Source organism: Nomascus leucogenys, chromosome 4 (assembly GCF_006542625.1).
Source record: "Nomascus leucogenys isolate Asia chromosome 4, Asia_NLE_v1, whole genome shotgun sequence".
Classification (NCBI taxonomy): Eukaryota; Metazoa; Chordata; class Mammalia; order Primates; family Hylobatidae; genus Nomascus; species Nomascus leucogenys.
In genome coordinates, this window is record NC_044384.1 from 78,599,728 (window position 1) to 78,620,242 (window position 20,515).

Consider the following 20,515-nt stretch of genomic DNA (forward strand, 5'->3'; position numbering starts at 1 on the left):
AGTTAATATTTATACTAAGTATGCTTTCTTAGTTCCCCATGCCCTTAGCACTATCTGGAAAGAGAGATGCTTCCTCACAGCCAATGGGTCCCCCGTTGAACACCATCAGGAAATTGACAGGCTACTATTCTCAATCTTCTTTCCATGGGAAGTGGCAGTAATACATTGTAAAGGCCACCAAAAGGGGACAGATAAAATAGCCGAGTGAAATAAGGTGGCAGACCAAGCTAAATTAGCAGCAAGAGTGCCCCATATTTCTGATCCATTTGAGGTCCCCCTGATCTGGACGGGCTCCATAAGAGAAAAAACTCTCAATATTCTCCTGTGGAGATATAATGGACCACCTCTCAGGGAAATAGTTTTCAGCTCTCAGGATGGTGACAATCAGAGGATGTCAATAGGTAAAAATTTATTTAAAATGGTCAAACAGGTACTTAATGTTCGTGAAACTTACCTTAAAAATAACTCCAACTAACAGATTCTTCCCCCAGAACACAAAGAATAGGAGGCTACCCAAGGAAAGACTGGCAGACGGATTTCACCCATATTCCAAGGATAAGGGACATCCAGCATCTCTTCATATGGGTGGATACCTTCACTAACTGGGTAGAATTATTCCCATGCCAGACACAGAAAACTTCTGAAGTAATAAAAGTACTAATCAATGAGATAATTATTTGCTTTGGACTGCCTAAGTACCTCCAGGGTGATAATGGTATCAAGCTTACTGAACCACAGGGCAATTTCCCCCCACACTTAGCAAGGAAACACCTAAGCTAAATAAAAGAGACATCCCTGAGATGTTTAATGTCACACCGATGCCCATTGCCAGGTTACCAGAGATAATTTGGAGAGTCTCATGCCATCTCTGCCTTTAGCAACCTGTTCAAGTATCTGCTGGACTTCCAGGCCACAGAAAGATGGCCACAGAGGGGTGAAGAAACAGGCTGAGGGTTCTTGGGAAGAAAGACACAATGAGGCAGTAGGAGGTGGGGAAGAAAAGAAGACGGACTTTCACAATGGAATTAGGCATTGGGGAGAGATCAGTTTCCCCACGTCAGGGAGAAGAAGGTGAAGGTGGGGAAGGGGGTGGCCAGGAGCAGAAGGAAGAGGACTCAAGATGGAAAGGGAGCCGCTGTCCCCATGGCAATACCACGTGGAGAGGTCGTCTTCATACCTTCAAGCCTTTTTCCCTGGGCTTTTGATTGTGCCTGTGCCTCATTTCTTGTCCTCTCTGCAGATGCCCAGTAGGGGCTACCTCATCCTCGTGCTGTTCTTGCGTGGCTTTCTGGGCAGTAGGGATCTTGAACTTCCTTTCTAACACTGTGCCAGGCAAGGAAGGGAGCATTCCTCTGCCCTTTCTCTTGTGCCCACCTGGAAAGGTGCAGTCTGGGTTTCAGTGAGAACCCTGCCAGCCGAGCCCTGTGCATCCACTACCTTGACACACGGTGTTTTCCCACCAGAAGCCCTGCTGTGCTCTCCTGGCCCAAGTAGGGGATTCCATACCTTCCCTTTCATGGTCTTAGCACCAGCAGCCTAGTTTCTCCCTTCCAGAGTCTCCAGGGATGGCAAATGTAAGTGGAGACAAACCTCATCAGGTCCCCATCCCCTAAAAGGTTAATTGTGTGTATGTGGCTGTGGGTGCCTTTGTGTTTTCATTCTCTTCCCCTTTTTGTAAAATTTGGTTGTCTCTGTGGTTTTATACTTGGTCAAAAGTACTCGTCTTGGTGATGCACTATTGTATGCATGAGAGAATTGGGGGGATGCCCATGTGGTACAAGAAAGGACCCCTGACCCCTTTCCTTCTCTGTGGTCCCCCGCATTAGATTGGGGGTTCTGGGAGAGGCAGGTGAATGTCCTAATGTGATTTGTTCTGTTTGTAACTGGAGTGTTTTGAAGTCCTTGGTGTTGCTCTGAGAGATCGCCACCTGGTGCTCATGAGGTGTCTGTGCAGAACAATAAACGGCAAATGAACAACCACAAAATTGTTGCTGTTGTTAACCTTCCGCCTTTTGTAGATTAGTGCACCTATTCTGTGACGGATTTGGGTTACCTCCCTGAGGGCAACCACAAGCCCTTCCACTGGATGCGGGAAAAGTCCCTTCAAACCCCACTTAAAAAATATATATTCCACATTGTTCTCACCCACACATTTGACCTGGTTAGACTCTTCACCTAACGGAACAGACAATATGCCTGGGAAAATAAGTGAACATGAGGGAGAAAAACCATCGTTAAAATTGTGAATGTTCATTTTTAAAGATTCCTTCACCTGACTACAATATGAAGTATGTTTGAATTGTTGCTTCTGCCTGTTGTTTCTCAAATAAATGTTTAATGTTAATCATCTCAAAACTGACAAAAATTCAAAAATAAAATGCAAATGCAGAGCCTCCTTTGTTACCAACATCTGTGTCTATTTCTGATAGTCCATGGAATGTGGTTTTCTTGGAAGCCAGGATTGGTCTCCCCACAGACCCCAGCCTAAGGTCACCAGTTAGGAACCCAGGACTTGGAAGGCAGAGCCTGTGAGCTCTTCCATCAGGGATCTGACTCTGCAAAATGACTTGATGAATGCAACCTGCAAACTCCCATGTTCGGACTTCATTATGCATGAGCCGTTGGACAGAGGGTTTCTTAGTACATACTTTAATGCATATTTATGTGCAATCTTGTTAGTGGGAATATAAGTTTGTGAAGAACTTCTCATTTCAATAGGCAGTTAACACATTGGGGCTATATTTTGCCTTTCTGACTCAATAATCTTCAAAGAATCCATAGGGTGGTTAACTTGGCTAAAACGTACAAAACACTCGGAACCCACAAAACACTCAGAGGTTTAGAAGAATGTTTTAATGCTTAAGAGGCAGGATTAAGTAAAGGGGCTATAGAAATCAGTGTCCTTGACTGGGCAGTCAGGAGAGCAGGGCTCAAATTCTGTGACTCACTTCTCTGTATCTCAGTTGGAAATGAATGGGTATCCTGGTTCCCACCTTCCCACACGCTGTGATGCTTCAAACTCCTTGGATGAAGGGCCTCTTCTCAGCCCAAGATCTTGATTGTGAACATTAACAAAGAGAACAGTCATCCTTCATAGAAGATAAATCAGTAATGATATTTGATTCGGTGAATGAATTTATCCTTTAAAAAACATTTTGTGGGGGAACATGACAGTGGTGGAGTAATTACAATCAGATGAGATTGGTATTAAAATTGAGTAAAGCCCCAACTATTGCCAGCTGACAATCATGTGTCCTGCTAACTGCCCCAGGGCTCTCAGCCTGGAACTGAAATAAATGTGTTACAAATGGTGCTGGATGCCTTTTTCAGTTAATTTGAAAATATGGATTTGATCACGTCAGCTCCCTTTCTGCTGGAAAAAAAAGCTAGGGTCCATAATTGGTGTTATCTACTCTGTTTTGGTTTTAGGGAAGAAACAATACTTAGATGTGGGCTTACTTTAACTTCTTGCCTTTTTCACCCCCAGAACAATGCAAACTTAATGAAATGTGGCCTTGGAAAAGGAAGAGGTAGTACTTTGGTAACATAGAACATGAAACCGTAAAATTTGGTCTATCCAAATCTACAGCTCCTTTCAATGCCCCATTTGTGATGAGCTAAGAGGAAGGAATCAGGTAGTTGGTTGTGGGTAAGAATTTCAGTTTCTCCTGAGCACGAGAATCTTTTTCAGTTTTTATCTGTCTTTCCTTGCTCCTTGTCTACAAACTGTCCCTTCCCCATTGACCCACTAATAGAAGCTTATATGTTAAAATATTTTTGGAGAACTTCATGACACTAGTCAGAAGCCCAAGAGTGGTCTGGTCTAAGGAAGACTTCATGGGGAAGCTGGAAAAAAGTGGAATTGGTGCAGGCAACATCTTTCTTTTCAGATGCTGTTTAGATGACATGGAGGAGATAACGCAGTCTGTCAACAGGGAGGCCTAAAAGTTAAAAAGCAGTGGCCAAGCAGGACTTGTGTCTTTTCAGGGTTTTGCCAGGCTCTAGGAGCATGAGATCCAGACAACTTTAACGGGGGTGAGGGGAGAGAGAGAGATGCATTTAAGCAGAAATTCTTACAGCACACATGTTGGAAACCACTGCAGACTTCAGAGTAAATGCATAGTTTCCAAATCCAAATGTTAACATTCCCCTTCTCTGTTTTTACACAAATGCACTCAGATGAAGAAAGTGACACACATTGGGAAAGGACACCTGCTTCCTATTTTAGTCCCAAGATGGCTTTTGCTTCAAGAGTACCAACTGTTCCCTCTCCCCAACCCCACCCCTGTCCATGTAGCAATATGAATTGCCTGGCCCAGAGACCTAAACAAGAAGTCACAAATTTCTCTGTGATTTTGGTTGCACTTGCCATTTCAATACTTAGGAAAATAGAAGTAATCAGAAATGACCATGCTGTTTGGAGATGAGAGAAACCCTTTTCAGGGAGAGATTTAAGCTGGACTCTGCCCCTGCTCTTGGTCAGGCGTGTCTCCAGTTGCTGCAGTGCCTGGAACCAAACTCTGCCTCTTCCAAAATGCCCAGTATCCCCTCTTCTTGAACTTCCAGGTGCCATAGATAGCCAGAGTGATGACAACAGCCAGAATGGTGGTGGCCCCCACTACAATACCAGCTGTAGCCCCTCCTGACAGACTACCACCATCCCCCTTGGATGGCATTCATGGCGCTGCGCAGCTCTAATGGCTCTCCCAGCCTCCGCTGGTGGGTCTGGGAATCTTTAATCCAGGATCTCGCATTCTCAGAACAGGTCACTATGACAGTGTTGGTGTCAGCCTCACTCCTAAGGGGTGGCTGGGTGAAAGGGGAGAGACTAGCAGGGGGAAGGAACTTTTCTATAAAGAGCCCAGCCTTGACACAGTAGGACACTTGGCGTCCATCGCTGATGAGGGCTAGGTGCTGGCTGCAGCCTCTCAGGCACTTTTTCAGGGAAGGTGCCCCTAAGTCCTTGGATATGGCTGGGACCACCAGGGGTTCCCAACTGTGCAGCTGAAGAACCCACCAAAAGGAACCGAAGACCTGCTTCCCAACTCATAGTCCTGAGAAACCCATACCTTGAGGTTTTCAAAGAGTCTCAGTAGAAAGTAGCCAGTTGGGCATGACTGTGCGTTTGTCATGGGATTTATGCTCTTGCTGCTGAAGAGGCCCCCAAAAAGCAGTCCTGAGTTGTCAGGTACTTGGCTACTGGCCACACGCCAAAAAGCCCTAAATTCAGCATTTACCACCTGGAACACATCTTCACACGCGGTCTTGCAGAAGACAAGGAGGGTGCACTTCTTATGGCACTCCAGGTGATTGTAACCCACTTCACGAGTCTCGGATAGAAGGTGCACTAGGGAGTAGCCAGAGGGGCAGGAGAAATCACCAGTGAGTGGATTCTTCTGCTCCAACTTTGGGCAGAGAACAACATTTTTATTCCCTGAGAACTGGCTGCATTTCTGATAAACCCCACTGAAAGAGAAGTCAGTCATTTTCCCCTCGCAGGAGCCATCATCTCTGTTGGCCTGAAAGTTGAAGTTGGGAGAATTGAGATCTGTGCAGCCAGGGTAGGTGTTGAATGTGTAATAGCGCTTCACAGCAATTTCCACCGTCTTTGACACCTTCTTCACCAGGGGGCCTGGCAAGTCAGGCAGCATGTTGGGGTTGATGAAGAAATGCAGTGGCAGGCCAGAGCGGTCGATGGCCACCAGGTGGTTGGTGATACCCTGCTGCCAGGACTGGAGGGTGATGCCTGGGTAAAAAGGAACCCCTCCGATGCTCTGCACCCTGGAGTTGGTTCGGTTTGAGAGGTAGCTCTTGGTGAGGACATTCTGCGAGGTATAGTTTTCCTCAAATTTGAAGTTCATGGTGTTTTGGAAGGCAAGTCCAGCAGAGGCAGTCACGGCACTATGACTGCTCTGGCTGTCTTGGAGGAAGGAGGCCCTGATGTGGTCCTCCTGAGTGAGAGCAGCCCCAGCATCCACACTGGTGATGACGTGGGTGCCATAGTTGAGGACCAGGAGTTCTGCCAGGTAGGTGGCCATCCTTGTCTGGTTGTTCTCTAGACGGTCAGAGATGTCAAGGAGCTCCTTCCTAAAACCTGAGCTTAGCTCTAAGGCTGGGTTGATTTTGACTGTGTAGATGAGGTTTCTTACCTGAACTCGGGTAGCTATAGCTTTGTCCTTCACTTGAAGGGTTTTCATTCTCTGGAACTCAGCAGAGAACTTGGCATTGACTTTGGAATAAAGAGAGAGATCTGTGTTGATGGAGTAGGAGGTACTGCTCTGGTAATTAACCTAAGAATCCAGGATTTCTGAGTTCATCTCCAGGTTGCTCTGTTTCTGGGGAATGGAGAAGATTTCATCAGGGATGATATACTGTCCATCCTCAGTTGTCCTGCAGTTGGTGTAAGTCAAGTCCATCACCCATCCCATATCCACATTCCGCAGATTGTCCCAGCCCCCACCAGGTAGGACTTCCGGGACAGGCAGTTTCAAGGCATCCTTGCATTTTTGAAATCCAACTTCATCTGTCTCCCCCAAAGGCTTGCCTGATGTAGCCCATGCTGCCACTGTCCAGAAGAGGATGGCAGCCCTGAAGCTGTTCTTGGCTCAGACAGCCCCAGCCGCACAGGAGCCGACACAGCGGCCAGCAAGCTTCAGGCAAACTAAATGGTGTTTGTCTCCAAACACCGCTTTGGAGACAAGCTGACAAGAAAAAGAAAGCAGCTGTGGATACAGTTCTCCAAAATTCAACAGTTCTCCAAAAGCTACCAGTTTCTCTTTAAGCTAATCTAATTGCAAAATGAGGAAATGAGAGTTGGCTGGAATATTAAAGTCCATCAGGACTTTGAAGAATTTATGCCATGCTAAACATGCAAACACATGTTTTAGGCATGTAGGGCCTAAAAATTTATGCCATGCTAAACATGCAAACACATGTTTTAGGCATGTAGGGCCTAAAAATTTATGCCATGCTAAACATGCAAACACATGTTTTAGGCATGTAGGGCCTAAAAATTTATGCCATGCTAAACATGCAAACACATGTTTTAGGCATGTAGGGCCTAAAAATTTATGCCATGCTAAACATGCAAACACATGTTTTAGGCATGTAGGACCTAAAAAACTGTTAGGCCCTACATGCCTAACAGTTAACTATCCTAATTTTCCCCCAGCCATGGCTGGTTACTCTGCTGCAGGAGTGTGCACTTAGAAAAGGTGTGACCCCACAACCTACTGCTTCCTCCACCAGAAAGTTTGTCTTTTCTTTTTTCTCTCTCTTGGACTTGGTGTTTTACATTTTCCCTGACTGCTGTTTCCTGGGACTCCAACACCAGTTTCCTTTTACTGGAAACACAGAGGCAAATGACATCATCCTTACTGAAACACCCTGCCTCCACCATACCCATGCAAGCTGTAAGTCAAGGCCAACCTGGTTTCCCATTTGCCTGGGGGTGGAGGCTGTTTCCACAAAAGAAAGGAGTGAAACTCTTGGACACTTGTCCTGTGGGTTTCATTGTTATAAGCCCGAATAGTTCTGTCTTTGGGGATGACATTGTCTGTGGCAGAGCTGACAAGGCCTGAAGAGGATTCTGTTAAAATATGCTGAAAAACCTCAGTTTTGCATTTTCCTAAGCATTCAGAGTGAGAGTGAGGGGCCCCTATACTGACCTGTTTTCTTTCAGGTAGAAATATTCAAGACAAAACCACACTATTATCTAGATTTTGATTTATCAGTGGAAGACAGGGGTCAAGGAACATATGTGTATGTGTACACACATTTATATAGCCCCTGTGTGTGTGCATTTTGCATGAAGTTGGTACCCATTATACCTTTAATTTTTCATTCCATTGCTAAGTATGTGTATTCAATTTAGGTGCATGAAAAGAATGTGGCTCTTCATTACTCAGTATTTTTTCTAAAAGCAACAATTCATTTGTTACATCACTAGAAGAATATAATTTCATAAATGTCTTTTCATATGCCAACGCCAGCTCTATTAGAGCCCATAATTTAAAACAATGTTTCTAGGCCCATTTATCTGGTGCTAAGATTGATTGAGAACCAACTCTGTTAATTCTTTAGGACAATTAGGCTGTGTCTTAGTACACTTAGTGGTAGCCGGGGAATCCAGGGGAGTTAATGAAGATCCCAATTGCATCCTTAACATTCCCAAAATTATACCATGAACCTGATGCGGTGTGAGTTTGCAATTCACAGGTATCACTACACCATCACCTGTATGCATCCTGGAAAGAAGATTCCAAGGAATTGAATTCCTCTGATGGTCATTGATGCAGCTAAGAAGTGTTTTTAGAAAGAATGAGGCTAGTTGCCTAGCTTCCCAGGCTCGGCTTCACTAGTTATTATAAAAACCATGATGGTGTTCTGTAAATCCAGAAATATTGCATTCTGGGTCTTTTTTTTTTTTTTCCAATACAGGGTCTCGCTTATTTCCTAGGCATGGTCCCACTATGATCACAGTCCCATGATCAGCATGGGAGTTTTGACCTGCTCTATTTCCAACCTGGGCCTTTTTACCCCTGCTTAGGCAACCTGGTGGTCTGCTCCAGAAAGGTCACCATAGTGATGCTGAACTTAAGGAGGACACCTGATTGGCATAACACACTACAGCCCAGAACTCCCAGAATCAAGCTATCCCCTTGCCTCAGCCTCCAGAGAAGCTGGGACTACTGGCATGCACTACTGTGCCCGTCCATTCTGAGTGTATTTGTGCCACGGTTATCATGCCTCTGGGAGCTGGCACCAGCTACCAAGAGAGATTAATTTATGAACCAGTGCCCAGTCTATATTTGGCTAGAGAACCAAACTTTTGCAAGATCTTCTGGTTAATTTATAAATCAGTTAGTTATAAATATATTCCTCAGCAGCATGATCCCAGAATTAGAAAAATGAGAGTTGAATGCCCTTGAGTACTTCCAATAAATCTGTTGAAATATATCCACATTTCTCTTCAAACTATTTCTGGGATTGTTCATCAAAATTAGAATACTCTTTCACTTACACCGCTTTGGAGACAAGCTGACAATTTGCTACCCTCTCCTTTCTCTTTAATAGATCCTGTTGAGCCTTCACTTTCCTGAAATGAGAATACAAGCAAGGTTAATACAAATAATTCTATATTCAGGTGTTCCTATTTCTCCAGATGCCCAGTCACTGTAATTTTTATTTCTTCTACAGCCTTTGACTTCATTTTATTATAGACAAAAGAGGAAAATAGCTAAAAGAGCCAAAAAGAGTAAAATTACATTGTATTCATAAGACAAAATATTTTACAGCCACCACAATTATTTCCAACAATTTTGATAGCATGAGAGATTCTTGTCATGATGTTACTGAAAACGATCCTGATCCAGATCCCAAGAGAGGATTCTTGAATCTTACACAAGAAGGAATTCAGAGTGAGTCCATCAAGTGAAAGCAAGTTTATTAGAGAAGTAAAGAAATAAAAGAATGGCTACTCCATAGGCAGAGCAGAGGCATGTGCTGCTTGACTAAGAATACTTATTGTTGTTTCTTGATTATATGTTAAACAAGGGGTGGATTATTCATTAGTTTTCCAGGAAGAGGGTGGGCAATTCCCAGAACTGAGGAGTCATCCCCTTTTTAGACCATATAGAGTAACTTCCTGACAACGTTGCCATGGCATTTGTATAAACTGTCATGGCACTGGTGGGAGTGTCATTTAGCATGCTAATGCATTATAATTAACATATAATAAGCAGTGAGGATGACCAGAGGTCACTATCATTGCCATCTCAATTTCGATGGGTTTTCACCAGCTTCTTTACTGCATGCTGGTTTTTTGGTTTCTTTTTTGTTTGTTTCCTTGCTTTTTGAGACAGTCTCTGGCTCTATTGCCCAGGCTAGAGTGCAGTGGCACAATGTCAGCTCACTGCATCCTCTGCCTCCTGAGTTCAAGCAATTCTCCTGCCTCAGCCACCTGAGTAGCTGGGACTCCTGGCACACACTACCACACCCAGCTAATTTTTGTATGTTTAGTAGAGACAGGGCTTCACCATGTTGGCCATGGTTGGTCTTGAACTCCTGACCTCAAGTGATCTGCCCACCTTGGTCTCCCAAAGTGCGGGATTACAGGTGTGACCCATGGTGCCTGGTCAGCTGCGTGCAGTTTTATGAGCAAGGTCTTATGACCTATATCTTGTGCCAACTTCCTATCTCATCCTGTGACTTAGAATATCTAACCTACTGGGAATGCAGTCCAGCAAGTCTCAGCCTTATTTTAGCCAGCTCCTAGTGAAGATGAAGTTGCTCTGGTTCAAACACCTCTGACATATTTCCCCCATCCCTTTTATAAGAGAAGCCTTAATCTTAAGGGTTGTAGAGGGATGAAGATCTATCCTCTGTAATTTTTCATGCTGAATAGGGGCCAAGATATTTCTGCCTAACTATTAGGGTCTCTTGTATTCAGGTAGAAAGGAACTCAGTAGGAAAGCACCAGTATGGTGAGGGCCATTCATAACTCTGACAAAAGGTGATATCTGGCAAATTAATAAGTATTCAATTTATGAAGACATTTCAGTAAGCTTATTGTGCATTCCTACACAGAGTACAACAACAAATATGATCCACAACCATAAATCAAAATAAGTAAAATTGTCTCAAGTAAACTAAATAAGATGGCTTTCCATGAAATGGGCAACTGTTGGAACCAAACTGATGTGGGGTTGCTAGCTGATTCCAATATGTGTCCAGAACTAGAATATTGATCTAGGTTTTTGCATTACCTATCCCTCTTGTTTTTTCTGAGCTACAGCCAGAGACCACTGGTTGGTTCACAGGAATAAACATAGTCATTATAAATTGCAGAAAAAAACCTCAAAAACAACTGATGAGAGAATGTAATAGCGTGTGTACCATCATTTTTGAAACATAATCTTTTCCCTCTCCAGTCTCCCATTTTTACTAATGATAAATTATGGTAAGACCAATTTACTTTACTATACTTGGCCTGATTTTTTGTATAAAGTGCAGCAAGAATAATTAGTTTTCACATAGGCTTTTAAAATTGGCTTTGATGGAACTCTGCTCCATAAGGAACCTCAGATAAGACCTTTTTTCAGGCAAGCTCAGCCATGGGTTTGTATACTCAAATACGAGCAAATTCCTCTCCTCTTGAGGTCCCAAGGTAGCTTGGGGCTCCTGGGCCTGTCAGAAAGTGACATTCTTTACTTACCACAGGTTAGGAACCCTGTACAAGAACTGCAAAGACAAGATATGAGGCCAGTTTTCAAATTTGATTCGTTAAAAGAAAGCACTTTATTTCGGTCAAAGCTTTGGTAAAATAACCGGTTTCTCCAATTGTGTCCTCTTGCAAAAGAAAACAGATTCTTACTGCACTTATGCAAATAAGTATATTGCCATAATTTAAGAATACTCGTAAATAGTTTCAAAATCCTGGAGAAATCAGGTAGAGAGAAACAAATATGCTAGCAATTTTTTATAAGAGTATACTTTGCTCAATTGTTAAAAGCTGTGAATAGCTTAATAGAAAAGTTTTCTTGGTTCTGAAAAACAAAACAAAGGATCAGCAAGGTCTTACACAAAGTCAAAAAAAGATTACTTCAGTCTTCTGTTAGTTCATTCCATATGGTTAACTCCTGTTCTGCTTAATATTCAAGAATATTTCAGCTCTCCAGGAGTTCTGAAAGTTTTTTGCTCTATTTTAATACCAGAAACCTGCATTTAAAAGCACCTATCAAAGTCCTATAACTGATTAAAAACCACCTTTTAAAGAGGATTAAATCAAGACAACAATTTTCTGTGGATGACAAAATGCCTTAGGACAGCCTCTACTAAAACTGCAATCAACTAGGAATTTTGGTTTCTTCTGTGGCATACAAGTATTTATTTATTATTGAGATGGAGTCTTGCTCTGTTGCCCAGGCTGGCTGGAGTGTAGTGGGATGATCTCAGCTCAAAGCAACCTCCACCTCAGCCTCCTGAGTAGCTAGGATTACAGGCATGCAGCATCTATGCCCAGCTAATTTTTTTTGTATTTTTAGTAGAAACAGGGTTTCACCATGTTGGCAAGGTTGGTCTCAAACTCCTGACCTCAAATTATTCACTCACCTTCACCTCCCAAAGTGCTGTATGAAATGCATGAACCACCATGCCTGGCCACAACAATTTTATGTAACAATTATAATTATTACTAATAATGTATATTACATCATATCAGAATTATAGGCATTTACATTTTATAACATGTACCAATAACGTATTTATAAAAATACAGCCCAAAGAGAGCCAAACACCACTTCATCTTTGACAATGCTCCTGTATGATTTTTACACCAAATAAACCAAATTTCACCTTTACACTAGTGTACTATTAATGTTAAACCCAATTCTTAATAAAACCTTATAGCTAAATCTAGCCAATTTTAATCAGTTTGACCATAAGATTCTCATAAACCTTTTATAACCCTTTACAAATTTTTGTTAAAGTGCAGATCAGTGCTCTAAGAAAAACTGTTATGATTTTATTTCAACATTTACTTTATGGGAAAACTGAATAATGTCCCTTTAACTTTAGCCAGTATGTTCACACAGAATTGCTTTTACAAGATTAATTTTTTACAAACCTTCCACAACTTGCTCAAACCTTTAGTTTTATCTTATCTAACTTAAAACAATCCTTTAACCCTTTAATCTAGGCAAAAAAATTTACATTCCCATGACTTCTTATATAATCTTTACCAAAAACACATTTCACTTTTCTTACACACCTCTACTGTAAAACTATTTCTTCAGTAAGTCTCAATTACATGTTACAATATTAACTCTTAGCAACTTTTACTTTTGGTGAAAAACCTAGTTAGTAAGCAATTTCGATTTCATTGAACAATTATCAAAAGTCAAAGAAGCAGTTTATGACCTTAAAGCATTTAGTAAACCTAATATCTGACCTGCCTATTTAGACCAAATGTCTAAATTTTTGAAGATATTTTACCAACAATCTTTAGAACTGTCTTTATTTCCCAAAGATTATTTAAGTCACATGAACTAAAAGGCATTACAATTTTTATTTTCCTGACAAAATATTTGATTTAGACATTTATTATTTTTAAGCCAATTAAGCAAAGCTCTTCCATATCACACACACAACACATAAAAATACACAGACAGAAGATCCAGTACTTGTAAGATTTTTCATTTTCCAGTTTCTTAATTGGATTATTGGCTTCAGGGCAGAGCCCTTGGGGGAACAGGACCAAGAAAGCATGCAGGCTCTACAGCCTAATTAGCAGGCACAGCTGGAAGGCAAAACAGATTCCTTACACTTAAGTGTCTCATTTTTATACCAGATCCTAGATCTCCAACAGAGAAATGTTATGGAATAAGACATTGCTATGATTTTGCTGTGCATTTTATTGCAAAGCAATCTAAAGCCAATCAGCCCATTCTGTGATTAGCCCATGCCCCAATGGGAGTCTTATCTCTCCGTGCAGGGGTGAGGACATCTCCACACCTTCCAGGTGGCCAAGAGCATGCTTCTCTAATCCAAACATTCAGAGCCACATATTCCCCCATAACTGCTGTTAGAGATTCCCCAAAGTATATTTTCTACCTAGTTATTACACACCAAAACTCTCATAATGTGAAGTAATTTCTGATATTCCCCAACAAGAGTCAAAAATGTCAGATAACGCAATGCAAAACAGAACAGAGCCTTAGATTTTGAAAGGATCTATCCACTTCCAATTCGTGGGGTTTCATGAGAAAAACAAAGGCTTTTCCCAAAATGGGGTCTGTGTTTCCTCCTGTTTTTCCCAAGGAGTCCCAGGCTTGAATATCCACTTTTAATTAAGCCGACTTTTAAGCACAGCACCCTTTAAAACAAAAGTCCTTTTAAATCTCTTATTACTTGACTTTAGCGAGGTCAAACAGCCAACATTTCTTTTGAACTTTACCACACATAACCTCCCATGTAACCTCACAGGTGCTCAGAGAAAGGAAAATTCAAGACAGTTCGTGGAGGGGAGAAGAATTAACAAATGGTAAAGGTCACACGGATATGAAACCAGAAGGGACTCATTCCCTGTGCCAGAAATTGAACCCTGGCCACCATTGTAAAATGGCAATGCCTTAGTTGCTGAGCTACAGCACTGGGAGTTCCCCTTACCCTTCCCAGAAGAAGCCTAGAGGCAGCCAATTTTGAGCTTCCAAAGGCTTTTAAGTGCTCAAGATAATTTTTAGGGCTAGCTCACATGAACCCTCAAATTCCTGTTCCCTGGATGTTAGAGACCAATTGAAAATTCTACCACATGGTTATAGGGTCTAGCTCCCAGAGGCATAAAACAAGATGAGAGGGAAACTTCATCCGGTTTTTTTTTTCCAAGGACCTGCAATGAAGTTTGTAACTGACCAGTTTGCTGGGCTGGCTTGAATAGCGGGCTTCTGGGGTCCTAGCCCTACATTCTATCCTAAGGTACCCCTCTTTATGACAGAATGATACAGAAAGACAAATTTATAGCACAAGGTATATCAGATTTGCTACAGCTTAAGACTAGCTTCACAAATCTTTTGTCCCATTAATCAAATCTTCACAGAGCAGATAAACAGCAACTTTTGCCATTCATTCAATCAGTTTGCACAGAGAGGGGAAAGGGAAGGGAGAAAAGTGTTGCCTGCAGCAGAGTGGGAAAGGTGAGGAGCTCAGGGAGGCCAGAGAAAGACCCACCCATTGCAGTGACACTGTAAAGTTCAGGTGGCCACTTAGTCTCAAAAGATCTTTTCCAGCAGTCCCATCAGCTCTCAAGTTTGCCCTTTTAGGGAGAAAAAAGCTCTTCATGTCCCATGGTCCTGTACATGCCTAATCCTATCACCCATAGCCATAAGCAAAGAGTTCAAGGCAGAATAATCCAAAGAGACTAATGGTTAACATCCCATAGTGCCAAACCTGTTCTTAGCCCAGAGGGACTTTACTGAGAGGGAGCCTCTAACTCCTAAATCTTAGGAAGGATTCTAACCTTTCTAAGTTGGGCCTTGAACCCAAGTTTGGTCAAGTGTCTTTTCCTTTTATTAAGAGGGGCCTTTAACCCTACCTGTCTTATGAGAGACTAACTCCTCTAAAGTTGGCCTGTAACCAAATTAGAAATAAGAACATAGTGATTTCATGATTCCTTTTCATCTGGAGGGTGAAAACAGAAGGCCCATGTGAAATTGTAAATATTCCCATTAAAAGATAGGCCAGAATTTGGCGGCCCATGCCATTTCATTTCTGTTCTTGATTAGCACTCTTTTTCTTCCACTATCTTTCACTTTCCCTGATCCATTTTCTCATCATCAGTTATTCCCTTTCTGCTCCTTTTTTCCTTTGCCTTTTGCAAATTTAGATTTGGAGGACACATGTTAGTGATTTGCGGTGGTACTTCCACTGGACTAAAGAGGAGCTGGTGTGATGGTGTGAGCCTGTCATCCCAGCTACTCGAGGCTGAAACAGGAGATCACTTTAGCACAAGAGTTCAAGGCGAGCCTGGGCAAAATAGTGAAACCCTGTCTCGAAAGAAGGAAGGCAGGCAGGAAGGAAAGAAACAAAGAACAAATGAATGGATGGACAGATGAAGGAAGGAAGGAAGGAAGGAAGGAAGGAAGGAAGGAAGGAAGGAGAAAGAAAAGAAAGAAAGAAAGAAAGAAAGAAAGAAAGAAAGAGAAAGAAAGAAGGAAAGAGAAAGAAAGAAAGAAAAAGAAATAAACAGAAAAAAAAGAAGAAAGAAAGCAAAAGAAAGAGAGAGAGAGGTAGGGAGGGAGGCAAGGGGAGGGGAAGGGAGGGGAGGGGAAGGGAAGGGAGGGGAAGGGAAGGGAGGGGAAGGGAAGGGAAGGGAGGGAAGGGAAGGGAGGGGAGGGAGGGAGGGGAGGGAGGGGGAGGGGAGGGAAGGGGAGGGCAGGGCAGGGCAGGGCAGGGCAGGGCAGGGAAGGGAAGGGAAGGGAAAAGGACACCCTAATGTGGCACTCCTATTCCATATCATGGCAGACATAACTGAGCACTCACACCCTTGATTTTCACTTTATTCTGAGGTTGCCCCGCCATTATTCTCAACACAGTTCTCCAGGACATTCTAGTGAAAGCCTAATTCATTAGTCATTAAATAAATACTCCTTGAGCATCTGTTATTCATTATTTGAAGAGTACAGGAGACAGAATGACCCCTTGGAGCTATTGTTCCCTCTCCATCTGCCCTCCAAGCTAAGCTCTACAAGGATTGAGCATTAGGACCAACTCACTTCCCCTGCCCATCTGCCTTCAGGCTTCCAAATGACATCGACCTAACCTAAAAAGTGCCTCTTACATTCTCCTTCAGCTGAAAATGATTTAATATGAAGAGCTTTGCACACACAAGATTGGAAACACACACAGTGGAATTTCTCTTATGTCCTCATTTCACAGTCTCCACATCTTCCCTGTCACGTGACTTCCTTCTTGAGGAAGATTTGAACAAAAGAAGAGACTGAACTGTGCTTGGTCTCTCTAGGTTAACCACTGGCAGATTTCATATTTCTAAATTTGTTACATTATTGGGTAACATAAAGCCAATCTCACATTCAATTTTTTCCTCTTTTACCATGGGATATTCAGATAAACTTGAGCTAAAGCAAAGTAAAAATTGCCACCATTTTTCTTTCTACCTGAAATAACCATGAATAAGTTAAGATGAATAAAGCACTTTAAGTGGTTCTTCCATCACAGAATTATGTAGAATTGGGAGCTTTGGGTCCTCTATTGAAATATTCCTATTGCCTCTTCTATTTGTTGGTAATCTCAATATGAGATTAAGAGCAAAGCCTGGACTGTGAGTCTATTCAGTCTCTAGACTTTGTTCTTGCTTTGCTAGTCACTCAAATATCTCAACTGCTAGAATGAAATATGGATGGGAAATAGAGATTTCAGAATTGAAATATAGACAACATTCTAGCCCAACAGGTAACTTTGCACAAGTCCTGGAGTTTCCCTGAACCCTCATCTTACCAACTGTGAAACACAAACAATAGGAGCTTCCTCTATACAGTAGACGCAGTTGCTAAGAGGATTGGCTGCAATCCTCCATGTAAAGCTCTACAAGGTGCAGACAGGAGCTCAATGTATATCAGCTCTCAGCTTTGCTGAGCTTGCTATGCAGTCTTCAGGATGGGAGTGGGGGAAGAGGCATGTTAGTCTAAGGAACTTGACTTTCTCCCTGGTTACCTATTTGACAGTATGGGACATCATGTTGACTCAGAGAGACCACCTGAATATTGTTTACTAATATCCTAAACAAAGCCATGAATCTCTCTAAGGAAAACAATCTGACTGCAATGTCATCTGGATTAATGACACAGGTAAATGAGAAGTGATCTGTTGAGGCCAGGCATGGTGGCTCACACCTGCAATCCCAGAACTTTGGGAGGCTGAGGTGGGTGGATCACCTGAGGTCAGGAGTTCAAGACGAGCATGGCCAACATGGTGAAACCCCATCTCTAATAAAAATACAAAAATTAGCTGAGCTTGGTGGCACACGCCTGTAATCCCAGCTACTAGGGAGGCCGAGGCAGGGGAATTGCTCGAACCTGGGAGGCGGAGGTTGCAGTGAGCCGAGACTGAGCCACTGCACTCCAGCCTGGGTGACAGAGAAAGACTCTTCCCCCCACCAAAAAAAAAAGAAGTGATTTAGTTGCTTTGTCAAAAAATTCATTTTAGGACTTTTTTAGAATGCGGTTGACAAGCATTTTCTTTAAATGATCAGCTAGTAAATATTTTAGGCTTTGCAACCAAATGGTTTCTGTGGTAACTATCTAAGTCTGCCATTGTAGCACAAAAGTAGGTGATAAGAAAATGCATGTGCATGAATTTGTTCCAATAAGTCTTTATTTACAAAAATAGCTTGGGGCTCGATTTGGGGAGGAACATGCAAGAAACAGAAGGAAGTGGGCATTGTGTAAACCCACAGGACACTGCAGCTTCTTTCAAGGATTTGTGAAAGATGGTGGCCATACCCTGCTGATGTTGGCAGCTCTTCAACTTGCATCCAGATGAGAAAAATATATTACAGTTTCCCTTCTCCACCCAAAACTCAATCCGTTTCTCCTCTGCCAGGGCCAGAGTCTCCTACTGTGAAGCTAAGCAAATTATACTCCCTCCTCGAGTTCCCAGCTCTGGGCATCATGCCTGCATTCTTGGGGTCTCTCTCTAAGGCCAGATATTGGGGAAATGATTACTATGGCCAATGCAGTAGTTTGTAGTTAAATCTTTTGTATAAAAAAAACCCCGAAAACCTAAAGAAACCTCTATTTTTTCACTTCTTGTTGTGGACTGAAGGGTGTAAGGATAGCAAACTAGAAGAGAAGACTGTGGTGTTTTACAATTCCTGCCTCCCTTGCTCCCTCCTTCAGAATGGATTCTCCTGTTCTTTGATACTACTTATCCATAGACCTAATTATCTATAGAATCAATAGAATCCTTCTTTCATGCCATCTCTACCTCCAGGCAATTTTTTGGGGTCAGTGGGGACTCACTCAATTTTAAAGCGATTGTTAATAATTTGCCTTCAGACTCTCTCCAATTCAATCCTTCCTCCTTAATCTGCAAGTGAACCTCCCTAAAGTACAAATCCAATCATGTCATTCTTTTCTCAAGAGCCTTCATCAGTTTTGTTGTTCATTCATGTCCTGATGACATCCAAATTCCTTATCCTGATCCTCAAGGCTGTCACCACTCGGTGATACTTAGTGAACATGACATGGAACTCAAGGGGGAAAAATATGAACGGGGGCTATTGATTTGGCAAGAATGAAGGAAGATGTGGTCTTACCAGCACAGTTTCAACAGATTTGTAAGGGTGGAACTCACCAGTCTCAGATAGGGATATCTGAAATGGGGCTCAGAGGGAATTAGAGCAAGGCCAGGTATTGAAGGAAGTTATGCCAGTGTAGCAGTGAAAGGAGAGAAGAAAATGAAAAGTAGGAACAGTAGATGGCATTGTCAAGCAAAGGAATCCTCAAAATTAGGGAAACTGGACCAGATTTTGAGATTGAAGCAAACACTTCAGTGTTTTTCAGAGAGGGATTCTCTGAGGCAGTGCTCACACTATCACAGCCAGTCATTGTTAGGGCCAGAATTTAGCTGACGCCTTCAGTCACAGGAAAAGACAGCTGCATGAGAACACAGGCAAGTGGTAATGGAAAGAACAAAGAACCCAGAATCAGGATAAGAGGGGCTTAAAGAGGGAGGCAGTGACACAGAGGACAAAGTTGTAGAATTTTATACTTTTGCTTAAAGCAGGTCTTGTCTGTCTTGGTTAAGTAGCTGTTTTCGCTCATTGAAAATAACGTAAACACTCATTTATTTATTTTACTGTGTCCAGGATAAATAGAAGAAGGTGTTCTCTAAAATCATTCTCAGTTTTCAAATAGACTTATAAACCAGCCTGGTAAAACCTAGAAAATAATTGCCCAACCACATCTGTAGGGCATCTGTGGCCTTCCACCCATAGTGTCTGCTGTCTGTTCTTTGAAGAGACTGATTCTTTGATGCTGCTTGGAGTGATGGGAGGGGTAGACCCTCTTCTGGGAAGCCACAATGCTGTGGTATGCCCTGCTGAGAGAGCTCACCCTGTGCCTTTCTTTAAAAAGCTTTCTGAGACCAGGAATATGGGCAAGCATGGAGTCATTGGGAATCATGCATCCAATTGACTCAATTAACTTGATGTACATTGTGACATCGACTTATCCCTTAAAATAGACCTGAAAATAGCTCTGAAAATTATCCAGAGGTGATGTGACTCGGGAAAAATATAATCACCCTGAACTTGCTTGATCTTGAAAGTGGCATTTTGTTGGCTGGGCTCAATCTCAAGGAAGAGAGGCAGTTATGGCTTGAAGCCAGGCAGTTAGGTTGATGAATGTTCACTGGAAAGGGCTGCCCAGATGCATCCCAGATGGTGGGAAATACCTCATCTATGGGAGGCCATAAAAATCCAGACAAATAAAGGACGCTTCTGTCTATGTGGGGAAGGGAAAAGGGGCAAAGAGGAGGGAGAGCCTGTTTATTTTACTGAATCATTAATTAGTACTGAAAATCTAAAATTAGTCTTGAAATTATCTCTGCCAGATGAGGCAGGAAGACAGAAAAAATAACATGTTCTCTCTCTGCACTGCCTACATTATATCTTTGATTGAGCTCTCAAGACATCACTGTTCTTAAATTGCTCATCAATAGATTCAGACAATCAATTTAAAAGCAGCCACGCCTGGCTGGGAATGCCAAAGAATGCCTTCTGACCCATTTATTAATAGGAGATGTTTATTTCTACTATCCTGGCTTTTTTGGATAGAGATGTGTTAATCATTACACAGTCATTTTGTTATGAGATGGAACTGATTATCTGAGAAATGGACAAAATGATCTTGGTAAAATTCACTTTATCACAATTGTCAATTTCCTCTCTTTGTCTTCAGAGCAAAAATGGTTTTGTAAAGTTGGTGGTCTTCAGCTTAAA

At 42.3% G+C, this 20,515-nt stretch overlaps 1 protein-coding gene across 1 annotated transcript; it reads right to left on the minus strand.

The window, feature by feature from the left end:
- Positions 1-4,451: 4,451 nt before the first annotated feature.
- On the minus strand, positions 4,452-16,306 carry LOC100589669 (macrophage-expressed gene 1 protein-like). The gene is given in 6 exon segments (XM_030810040.1): positions 4,452-4,664; positions 4,666-4,985; positions 4,988-6,599; positions 7,295-7,343; positions 9,023-9,097; positions 16,269-16,306. Coding segments are annotated over 6 exon segments (2,307 nt in total).
- Positions 16,307-20,515: the final 4,209 nt, after the last annotated feature.